General features: G+C 36.9%; 1 protein-coding gene across 12 annotated transcripts; it reads left to right on the plus strand.

The window, feature by feature from the left end:
* Positions 1–265: 265 nt before the first annotated feature.
* tox4b (TOX high mobility group box family member 4 b) lies at positions 266–11,320 on the plus strand. 12 transcript variants are annotated; one of them, XR_010896426.1, is made up of 10 exons: positions 454–1,593; positions 2,496–2,609; positions 2,735–3,010; positions 3,201–3,461; positions 8,032–8,337; positions 8,454–8,534; positions 8,652–9,269; positions 9,889–10,067; positions 10,195–10,458; positions 11,308–11,320. XR_010896426.1 is itself a non-coding variant. In XM_067400965.1 (9 exons), exons 1-9 carry the CDS (start codon positions 384–386, stop codon positions 10,250–10,252), a joined length of 1,899 nt encoding a protein of 632 aa, XP_067257066.1. In that variant the 5' UTR covers positions 266–383; the 3' UTR covers positions 10,253–11,294. The 12 variants fall into 12 exon arrangements, 11 of the variants coding, with proteins under 11 accessions (XP_067257066.1, XP_067257067.1, XP_067257062.1 ...); XM_067400965.1 differs by lacking the exons at positions 454–1,593; positions 11,308–11,320 and adding an exon at positions 266–389 and having other exon boundaries at positions 10,195–11,294; XM_067400966.1 differs by lacking the exons at positions 454–1,593; positions 11,308–11,320 and adding an exon at positions 266–389 and having other exon boundaries at positions 2,496–2,564; positions 10,195–11,294.
* Positions 11,321–11,483: the final 163 nt, after the last annotated feature.

Consider the following 11,483-nt stretch of genomic DNA (forward strand, 5'->3'; position numbering starts at 1 on the left):
CAGCTGTGTTATATTTCTTATTTTTTTCACTCGGATGTTTCTGACAGGACTTTGAATGACGGTTAAATATTCACAAATCACGATACCTTACATTTAAACCTACCTGTACTTCTAATCTACGTTTATTATTGCCATCGCTTCAAAAATCTCCAATAAAAAGCTTCGAAAACATCCTATTTCATTGATTTATTTATTTTTTTTTACGAAAAAAAAAAAAAAATCTGTCATGGGCGGCGCGCGCCGCTGCGTCACATCCGCTCATCTCCAACCCGGAAAATCGGGTGCCATGATCCGCGATTTGTTTGTGTTTTTTCCGCGAGAATCGCTTTGATCGGACACACACACACATACAGAGAGAAAAGCGTGTCGATTTCAGGGCGAGTATGGAGGTAAGAAGACAGTAGAAGTGCTGAATGTGTGTAGAAGCATCCAAACAGACACCCGAACTCAACCCGAAACTCGCCCGAGACACATTCAGTCCCTCAGCACACTCCTCTTCTGTCCTTCTCTTCTTCAGTGTCCACAATTATTCTGCTTTAAATATATATATATATATATATATATATATATATATATATATATATATATATATATATATATACACCTCAACACGTGACATCTTCTTATTATCATATGCATAACTTGGGTTTAAAGGTAAACAACTGACATACACGGGTGTGTTTGGTGATTTAATATTAAATGTATAGTATTTAAATTAGTGAAATAATCTAATGTATTCTAAAAATAAACTTTTGAAGTATTAGTTATATGTTTACTCTTTAATAGGCCGTAGGACATACCATTACCGCGCGCCAGAGGGTTTTTATTGTTTATTAAACGCATTTAATAACTAATAATGGTGTTTTCTGTCTGCTCACTTTAGTTGTGTATGTTTACAATATTTTATCTTGATATATCTATAAAAGTGTCTTTCAATAATGTTCTCGATCAGACGCAAACCCCCCTCGTCGAAAGTGTTTCCCTGAATCTCAGATGCGTTATTCCTGCGGACCCTCGCGCAGCGCTGAGATCAGCTGGAAAATCGCGAGCGCATCGGATCTTTTTTTTTTAACGCATATATTTATTGACGTTTTTCAAACGCGTTCGTCTTCATAACAACAACCAATTCTGTACATTCGCGAGCAGTGTTGTTGTGTGTGTTAATGTGTGACGGACGGTATTAGTCTTGTGCTGCTGTCATTCACGTCAGTGCGGACTTCAGTCGGAATTATCCGACGCGATCGATTCGTTTTTCCCTTTTCTCGTGCGATATGAGTTCAAGAGTCGTGTTTATATGTGATCGGTACCGCAGTGCGCGACTGCAGGCCTGAAATCGGACGAAATGATCGAGCGCGTGTGCCCGATTCGGTCCTCGTGACGTCACGCAGATCCTTCTGCGCGTTTGTAACATTATTACACGCGTTACTTTTACGTTACTCGGTTTTCGTGGGTTTCGGTGTCTCTGATTTTGTTTCTTTGAGACGCGGTATGGACCTGAATTTCTACTCTGATCTGTCGGACGGAACCGGGCAGCCCGGTGACCCGGAATTCTTGGACCCCCAGGCGTTTAACGGATTTGATACCGTTCAGAAGGTGAAAAATATATCACGCTTGTGGAAAACCGGGAAATGACAGAGAATTTTAAGTCTGATTTTTTCTGGGAAAAGTCATTTATGTTTTAAAGTTCTATATTTTTTGTATTGTGTTATTATTTCTGTGAAACACAAAGAGATTTTAAAGTTATATATTTTTGTATATTAATTTTAATATTTATTTGGTTATTTTGAGTGCAGTTTCTTTAAATTGTCCGTAAATTATTATGTCCATGAAGAATATTCACGCAGCTCATTTATATTTTAAAGTTCTTTACTTTTGTATATTATTTTTAATATAATTGCTTTTTATGAGTTTTTTTTTTTTTTTTGAAGAACATTCACAGCAATTTTATGTTGTAAATTTTTGTATATTTGTATATTATTTTTTATATTAAATTGCTTTTCATTATTTATTTTTTTTATTTTCTGTTAATTATTTCTGGGAAACAGTTTTTGTTCAAGAACATTTATGCATCAATTTTATATTGTAAAGTTTTGTTTTGTTTTTTAATATTAAATGGCTCCTAAGTGCAATTTTTATACATTTTCTGTAAATTATTATTTCCGTGAAACTGATTATTTTTATGAAAATTCATGCAGCCCTTTTATATTTTAAAGTTATTTATAATTAAAATGTCTCTTCATGAGTGGAGTTTCTGTAGATTTGTAGTGATTACAGTAAATTTATAATAACAAAATTCTACTTGTATAGTATTTACAAGGTACTTACAAAAACTTCCATGTTATTATTATTTTTTTATAAGTAAAATCACCTGGTTCTGTATTAAAACATCATTATGTTTTAATTAATTTGCACCAATATGCACATTATTAAAGTTTGAAAGTAATTTAATTGATATTAGAGAAGTGATTCATGTTGTGTGTTTGCATCTTAAACAGTTCCCAGGAGGCAATGACAACTACCTGGCTATCAGCGGCGAGGGGCATCACTTCCTGTCCTCCTCAGAGGTACAGCTCTCCTCCACGTTCCCCGCTCAAATCCATCATGCAGAGGTGCTTCACACACACACACACTCATCATCATAATCATGTCGGGATTTCAGCCTTTGGTTTGTTGAAATGTTTCACACTTGTCAAACTAAATAACTAGTTAGAGTTGAATTCATCTGTCCCTCCAGACGTTTCACACACCCAGTTTGGGCGACGAGGAGTTCGAGATCCCTCCGATCTCCCTAGACCCGGACTCCGCGCTCGGCGTCTCTGATGTCGTCTCTCACTTCGGAGAGCTGGGCGATGGCGGGCCGTCCTCCGGTGTTCCTGGGAACGCCGTGGTTGGAGGGAACGACCCCTCGTTCGCCTCGACCTTTGTGAACACGCCCTCGCAGGGCCTGGAGCACCTGAGCCTGATGAGCCAGCAGGGCGGCGGGCCGATGCTGGGCTCCACGCTGGGAATGGTGCGCATTTACCCACAATTCAGTGATCTTCTGAAATGCTGAACTGAGTCTGAATGTATAAAACTAATTCTTATACCGAAGTATAAGAAATCTGCACTTAAATAGTATCTGCTGAATACATTATGCTTAATTAAAGCATTCATTAATATTTTCCGGTTGAAATTAAGGTGTTTTTTTTTTTTCGTTGCAGGATCTCGGCCATCCCATCGGTTCACAGTTCAGTAGCTCTTCTCCGATGACCATTGACGTCCCTCTGAGTGACATGAACCACGGTCTGTTGGGGCACAACCAGCTGACCACTATTGACCAATCAGAGCTCAGCGCGCAGCTCGGCCTGAGTCTAGGTGGCGGCACCATCCTGCCCCGCTCGCAGTCACCTGACCAGCCGCTGTCCGCCACCGACTCGCCGTCCGACTCGCTGCATGACGACGACATGGACGATTTCAGACGGGTGGGTTTTGCCAAAATCTTTTATTGTTTATTCATTTGGTTTCGGTCCATTTTGACACATCTTTGTCGAGATTCAGAAATTTGTGAAAGGAAAAAGAAATGTAGCTAATTTATTCAAAAACAAAAAAAAATATTTTCTCAGATGATTTGACATATTTGTCTAAATACAGTTAAGTGCTATTAAAAATATAGTTTTTAGTTATCCTTAGTAGTAGAAATATATATCATGTGTTATTTTGTAATGCTTAATAATTTAAACAACCCAATAAACTCAGTAAACATCTTACCTTTATGGATTTAAGACAAGTCAGAGATTATTCTAGCTTGATTTTTAAAGGGATAGTTCACCCAAAAAATATAAATTCTGACATTTACTCAACCTTAAGTTATTCTAAACCTGTATGATTTTCTATAGAATTAGTGGTTGACCGATATATCGGCTGATATTTGGCATTTTTAAAGGGATAGTTCACCCAAAAATGTAAATTCTGACATTTACTCACCTTTAAGTTATTCTAAACCTGTACAATTTTCTATAGAATTAGTGGTTGACCGATATATATGCCAATATTTGGCATTTTTAAAGGGATAGTTCACCCAAAAATGTAAATTCTGACATTTACTCACCTTTAAGTTATTCTAAACCTGTACAATTTTCTATAGAATTAGTGGTTGACAGATATATATGCCAATATTTGGCATTTTTAAAGGGATAGTTCACCCAAAAATGTAAATTCTGACATTTACTCACCTTTAAGTTATTCTAAACCTGTACAATTTTCTATAGAATTAGTGGTTGACAGATATATATGCCAATATTTGGCATTTTTAAAGGGATAGTTCACCCAAAAATGTAAATTCTGACATTTACTCACTTGTAAGTTATTCTAAACGTGTACGTGTTTCTTTAGAATTAGTGGTTGACCGATATATCGGCTGATATTTGGCATTTTTAAAGGGATAGTTCACCCAAAAATGTAAATTCTGACATTTACTCACCTTTAAGTTATTCTAAACCTGTACAATTTTCTATAGAATTAGTGGTTGACCGATATATATGCCAATATTTGGCATTTTTAAAGGGATAGTTCACCCAAAAATGTAAATTCTGACATTTACTCACCTTTAAGTTATTCTAAACCTGTACAATTTTCTATAGAATTAGTGGTTGACAGATATATATGCCAATATTTGGCATTTTTAAAGGGATAGTTCACCCAAAAATGTAAATTCTGACATTTACTCACCTTTAAGTTATTCTAAACCTGTACAATTTTCTATAGAATTAGTGGTTGACAGATATATATGCCAATATTTGGCATTTTTAAAGGGATAGTTCACCCAAAAATGTAAATTCTGACATTTACTCACTTGTAAGTTATTCTAAACGTGTACGTGTTTCTTTAGAATTAGTGGTTGACCGATATATATGCCAATATTTGGCATTTTTAAAGGGATAGTTCACCGAAAAATGTAAATTCTGACATTTACTCAACCTTAAGTTATTCTAAACCTGTACGATTTTCTATAGAATTAGTGGTTGACCGATATATCGGCTGATATTTGGCATTTTTAAAGGGATAGTTCACCCAAAAATGTAAATTCTGACATTTACTCACCTTTAAGTTATTCTAAACGTGTACGTGTTTCTTTAGAATTAGTGGTTGACCGATATATCGGCTGATATTTGGCATTTTTAAAGGGATAGTTCACCCAAAAATGTAAATTCTGACATTTACTCAACCTTAAGTTATTCTAAACCTGTATGATTTTCTATAGAATTAGTGGTTGACCGATATATATGCCAATATTTGGCATTTTTAAAGGGATAGTTCACCCAAAAATGTAAATTCTGACATTTACTCACCTTTAAGTTATTCTAAACGTGTACGTGTTTCTTTAGAATTAGTGGTTGACCGATATATCGGCTGATATTTGGCATTTTTAAAGGGATAGTTCACCCAAAAATGTAAATTCTGACATTTACTCACCTTTAAGTTATTCTAAACCTGTACAATTTTCTATAGAATTAGTGGTTGACAGATATATATGCCAATATTTGGCATTTTTAAAGGGATAGTTCACCCAAAAATGTAAATTCTGACATTTACTCACCTTTAAGTTATTCTAAACCTGTACAATTTTCTATAGAATTAGTGGTTGACAGATATATATGCCAATATTTGGCATTTTTAAAGGGATAGTTCACCCAAAAATGTAAATTCTGACATTTACTCACCTTTAAGTTATTCTAAACCTGTACAATTTTCTATAGAATTAGTGGTTGACAGATATATATGCCAATATTTGGCATTTTTAAAGGGATAGTTCACCCAAAAATGTAAATTCTGACATTTACTCACCTTTAAGTTATTCTAAACCTGTACAATTTTCTATAGAATTAGTGGTTGACAGATATATATGCCAATATTTGGCATTTTTAAAGGGATAGTTCACCCAAAAATGTAAATTCTGACATTTACTCACTTGTAAGTTATTCTAAACGTGTACGTGTTTCTTTAGAATTAGTGGTTGACCGATATATCGGCTGATATTTGGCATTTTTAAAGGGATAGTTCACCCAAAAATGTAAATTCTGACATTTACTCACCTTTAAGTTATTCTAAACCTGTACAATTTTCTATAGAATTAGTGGTTGACCGATATATATGCCAATATTTGGCATTTTTAAAGGGATAGTTCACCCAAAAATGTAAATTCTGACATTTACTCAACCTTAAGTTATTCTAAACCTGTACAATTTTCTATAGAATTAGTGGTTGACAGATATATATGCCAATATTTGGCATTTTTAAAGGGATAGTTCACCCAAAAATGTAAATTCTGAAATTTACTCACCTTTACGTTATTCTAAACCTGTACAATTTTCTATAGAATTAGTGGTTGACAGATATATATGCCAATATTTGGCATTTTTAAAGGGATAGTTCACCCAAAAATGTAAATTCTGACATTTACTCACCTTTAAGTTATTCTAAACCTGTACAATTTTCTATAGAATTAGTGGTTGACAGATATATATGCCAATATTTGGCATTTTTAAAGGGATAGTTCACCCAAAAATGTAAATTCTGACATTTACTCACTTGTAAGTTATTCTAAACGTGTACGTGTTTCTTTAGAATTAGTGGTTGACCGATATATATGCCAATATTTGGCATTTTTAAAGGGATAGTTCACCGAAAAATGTAAATTCTGACATTTACTCAACCTTAAGTTATTCTAAACCTGTACGATTTTCTATAGAATTAGTGGTTGACCGATATATCGGCTGATATTTGGCATTTTTAAAGGGATAGTTCACCCAAAAATGTAAATTCTGACATTTACTCAACCTTAAGTTATTCTAAACCTGTACGATTTTCTATAGAATTAGTGGTTGACAGATATATATGCCAATATTTGGCATTTTTAAAGGGATAGTTCACCGAAAAATGTAAATTCTGACATTTACTCAACCTTAAGTTATTCTAAACCTGTACGATTTTCTATAGAATTAGTGGTTGACCGATATATCGGCTGATATTTGGCATTTTTAAAGGGATAGTTCACCCAAAAATGTAAATTCTGACATTTACTCAACCTTAAGTTATTCTAAACCTGTACGATTTTCTATAGAATTAGTGGTTGACAGATATATATGCCAATATTTGGCATTTTTAAAGGGATAGTTCACCCAAAAATGTAAATTCTGACATTTACTCACTTGTAAGTTATTCTAAACGTGTACGTGTTTCTTTAGAATTAGTGGTTGACCGATATATCGGCTGATATTTGGCATTTTTAAAGGGATAGTTCACCCAAAAATGTAAATTCTGACATTTACTCACTTGTAAGTTATTCTAAACGTGTACGTGTTTCTTTAGAATTAGTGGTTGACCGATATATATGCCAATATTTGGCATTTTTAAAGGGATAGTTCACCGAAAAATGTAAATTCTGACATTTACTCAACCTTAAGTTATTCTAAACCTGTACGATTTTCTTTAGAATTAGTGGTTGACCGATATATCGGCTGATATTTGGCATTTTTAAAGGGATAGTTCACTCAAAAATGGAATACATGTTTAGAACTTGAGGGTGAGTAAATGATTACAGGTTTTTGAGTGAACTATCCCTTTAATTATCGGTGTTGGTAGTTTTTCTATTTGTGTTGGAGATGGGACTTTTATTTTGACATTTAAAATTCAAATCTGTTTATTTTGCATATTATTTTATCAAGTTAAAATTTTCCATATTCATTTTCAAATTATTTATCTCTAATTAGTAAACATGCAAAATATAAATGCCAGCAGTTATGCATACGTTTATAGTGTGATGTCATATATATTGGCTTTATATCAGCCACCAGCTCTATAAGATATCGACATCTGCCATTAAACAATCAATATCGGTCAACCACTATTTAGAACAACAAACATTCTTAAGAAATGAATATTCTTACGTTACAAAGGCTGTTATTCTTCAGAATGTTTGGTGAATCGCTCAGAACTGATCTCTGTTCCTGTTCCTGTTCTTCTCTCCCCATGTGTCGTCTCTCTCCGGCTCAGAAGAGCGTGCTGGTGGATTCTCCAGTGTCTCTGTCCGTGTCTCCCGGTGTCATCGCTCTCTCGCCATCTCTGTCGGACCAGCCCGCCATCCCAGCGTCCTCTACTCCCGTACGGAAAGGAGTCGGTGGGAAAAAGGGCAAGAAGAAGAAGGACCCGAACGAGCCGCAGAAGCCCGTGTCGGCGTACGCGCTGTTCTTCAGGGACACACAGGCCGCCATCAAGGGTCAGAATCCCAACGCCACCTTCGGAGAGGTTTCCAAGATCGTCGCCTCCATGTGGGATAGTTTGGGAGAGGAGCAGAAACAGGTGCAAACTAGATGTTCAGAAGATTAATAGATGTTATTAGATGTTCTTTCTTTTTACATCAATACCTGAACAAGATGGACTAATGAGCTCAAAATCTTCATGTTTCACCTTCTCAGGTGTACAAGAGGAAGACAGAAGCAGCCAGGAAGGAGTATCTGAAGGCGCTGGCCGCTTATAAAGCCAATCAGCTGTCGCAGGTGAAGTACAGACAGACAGGAACATTCAGGAATATTGCTTGATTGTGTGGGATTTCAAATGATACTTTTCTAAAACAAATGTGACTTCTAGTTGTTAAATGTTTTGATTTTCCACAGCAGCCGACTATTGAAGTGTTAGATGCCCCGCCGTCTCCTCCTCCTCCAGCCGCCGTCGCCCCGCCTCCCGAACCCACGCCAGTCGCCGCCCCGACGCGCTCGTCCCGCATCCCCGTACACGCGCCCGACAACAACACCATCACCAACATCTGCACGTCCAACATCATCTTAGACCTGCCGCAGGTGACGACGCGCTCGCGCACAGGCGCGCACAAACCCCCGGCCCCGCCTCCGGCCCCGCCCACCGTCAGCAAGATCGTGATATCCAAGCAGCAGCTGCAGTCGCCTCGGCAGCCTCCGCCCCTCCAGCAGATGCAGAACACGCCTCCACCGCCGCGGCTGCAGCAGATGGTACATTCCCCGGCTCCGCCCCCTCTGCAGGCCAAACCGCGCGGAGCCGCCGCCGCAGGACAGGTGGTCGCCACGGCGCCGCCGCCGCCTCTGCAGATCAAGATCGTCCCCGCCCCCGCGCAGTCTGATGCCAGTGCTCCCATAATCGTGACGACGGCTGGGGCGCCGCTCGCATCATCGGCCGCCTCTGCGGTGGAGGTGGCGCAGCCCGCGGCCATCGTCACGACCCTGTCGCCGTCGGCAACGGAGGACGCGGCTGAAGAAGGGGTGAGTCGAACATTTGATTCTTAATGGAAATTATATTTATTGTCTTTCTGTTGTTTTGTTGGTGAATGAACTGCAGGAGGTTTGTGAGTCGACGCAAACTAGTGATTAAATCATTTAAAAATAAAAACGATGAAATCATAAATTTGAAATTGAAAATAAAAATAGTAATTGTTGTATTTTGATCATTTTTATTTTAAAATTATATTTTAATTTTACATTTTTATGGTTTGACATTTTGAAAGTTTTTTTTTTTTTTAATTTTACATTTCTGATTTATTTTTTATTTTACAATTTATTTTATTTTTTAGAAATTTTTTTTTAATTTTGATTATTTTAATGTTAAATAAAAAATAAAACACTTTAATTAAACCATAAATATGTATAATAATAATAAATAAAATGACAAATAAAACACTATAAATAAATTAAATCATGAAAATGTTACATTTAAAAAAAAAAAATAATTATTTTGTCATGTGACCATTAACTGACTTCAGAGAACTGTGAACATAAGTGTGTTGTTAAATTATTGAAATATTAATTTAAAATATCTGGTACTTTATATATTTTAGATCTAAGGGTATCCCTGCGTTAACAGACAATTGTCGTTGGTTTCCAGTCTTTCTCTTCTTCTCTTGTTCAGATGGAGGTGGAGCTGAACGTTTCTCCGGCTCCAGCCGCGACTCCTGCAGGCGCTCCCAGTGTGTGTGTCCGCGCCGGCTGCAACAACCCGCCTATAGAGAGCAAAGACTGGGACCGAGAGTACTGCAGCAATGAGTGTGTGGCTACACACTGCAGGTACACACACACACACACACATATGTTTGTTGCATACACTTCCATTGTGATTAATGACATTATTGAAGTGACGCAGTGTGTCTGCGTGTTGACTGTCCATTAAGCGTGTGACGTGTGTGTCCTGCAGGGACGTGTTCATGGCCTGGTGTGCGATCAGAGGACACAACTCCACCACTGTCACATAGACGGACGGACGTTCGTGAGCGTATCAGACGTCATCAGATCAGTGCAGATCCACAGACTGACACACACAATCTTGGGATTTATTGGAAAAAGTAGTTTAGGAATGAAAATATGAATATTCAAAATGATTTAAATAAGGTAATTGTGTATCTGAAGGTGCGACTGTGGAGTTTGGTGTCAAAGTGGAGGATGGAGGCAGATTTTACACGTGAGTGTGTGTGTGTGAGTGTGTGTGTGTGGGCCAGAAACGGTTTACGCAAACATGTACGTGGTTATTATGACACGTTTCAATTTGTGTTTGCGTAGAGGATGTTTCTGCACACGATTCTTAAGCTAATAATGAACAGACTGTTTTAAAACCATGACGTCAAATGAGGCTCTTACAAACATTGACCACAGTAGCCACGGTTTATGCCCAGAATGCCATGGTTGCTATGGTTACTGGAGTTCCATGGTTGCTATGGTTACTGGAATTCCATGGTTGCTATGGTTACTGGAATTCCATGGTTGCTATGGTTACTGGAATTCCATGGTTGCTGTGGTTACTGGAGTTCCATGGTTGCTGTGGTTACTGTTACAGTAGAACTCTGGTAACTTGAGCATTACATCATCAAAAGATGACAAACGTTCTGAAATCGGTTGTGGAAGCTCTAATTTATTGTGATTTTTTTGTTATAGTAATTATTGTAGAAACTTTTACATTGATGCATTCGGCAAACGCTTTTATCCAGTGCGTTCAAGCTGTATGTTTTATTAGTTCATGCATTCCCTGGGAATCGATCCCGCGACGTTAGGAATGGGGGAAAAAAAAAAAGGGAATTGATGGTTTACTATAGTACATTTTTTGCAAATGAGTGTTTTATTATCTTTCACATCAGGAGTAAAACTTTTTAAATCTCACTGTGACACTGTGGGACAAAAACTAATGGATTTTATATTGGGGAAATGTACAGAAAAATATATTATACTTTGAACTGCTCATGAAAATATGATTTTTCTTTGTTTTGTTTTTTTTTTCTTCATTTCTTTTACCTTTTGGACTGTTTTATCATCTCAGTTCTGTTGAGGAGTTTGAGAGTTGAACAATCAAATGGAATAAAATCAAAGAAATCAAACAAAACAATCATGTGTTTGTTTGCTCATTACATATGCTTTTCTAATTATAATTGTGGTGATTCTTCAATTAAAAAAATGTTTTAAATGACAAATTATATTAGTTAAAGAGGAAGTTGT

The sequence above is a fragment of the Chanodichthys erythropterus genome, chromosome 11, assembly GCF_024489055.1.
Source record: "Chanodichthys erythropterus isolate Z2021 chromosome 11, ASM2448905v1, whole genome shotgun sequence".
NCBI classification, from domain to species: Eukaryota; Metazoa; Chordata; class Actinopteri; order Cypriniformes; family Xenocyprididae; genus Chanodichthys; species Chanodichthys erythropterus.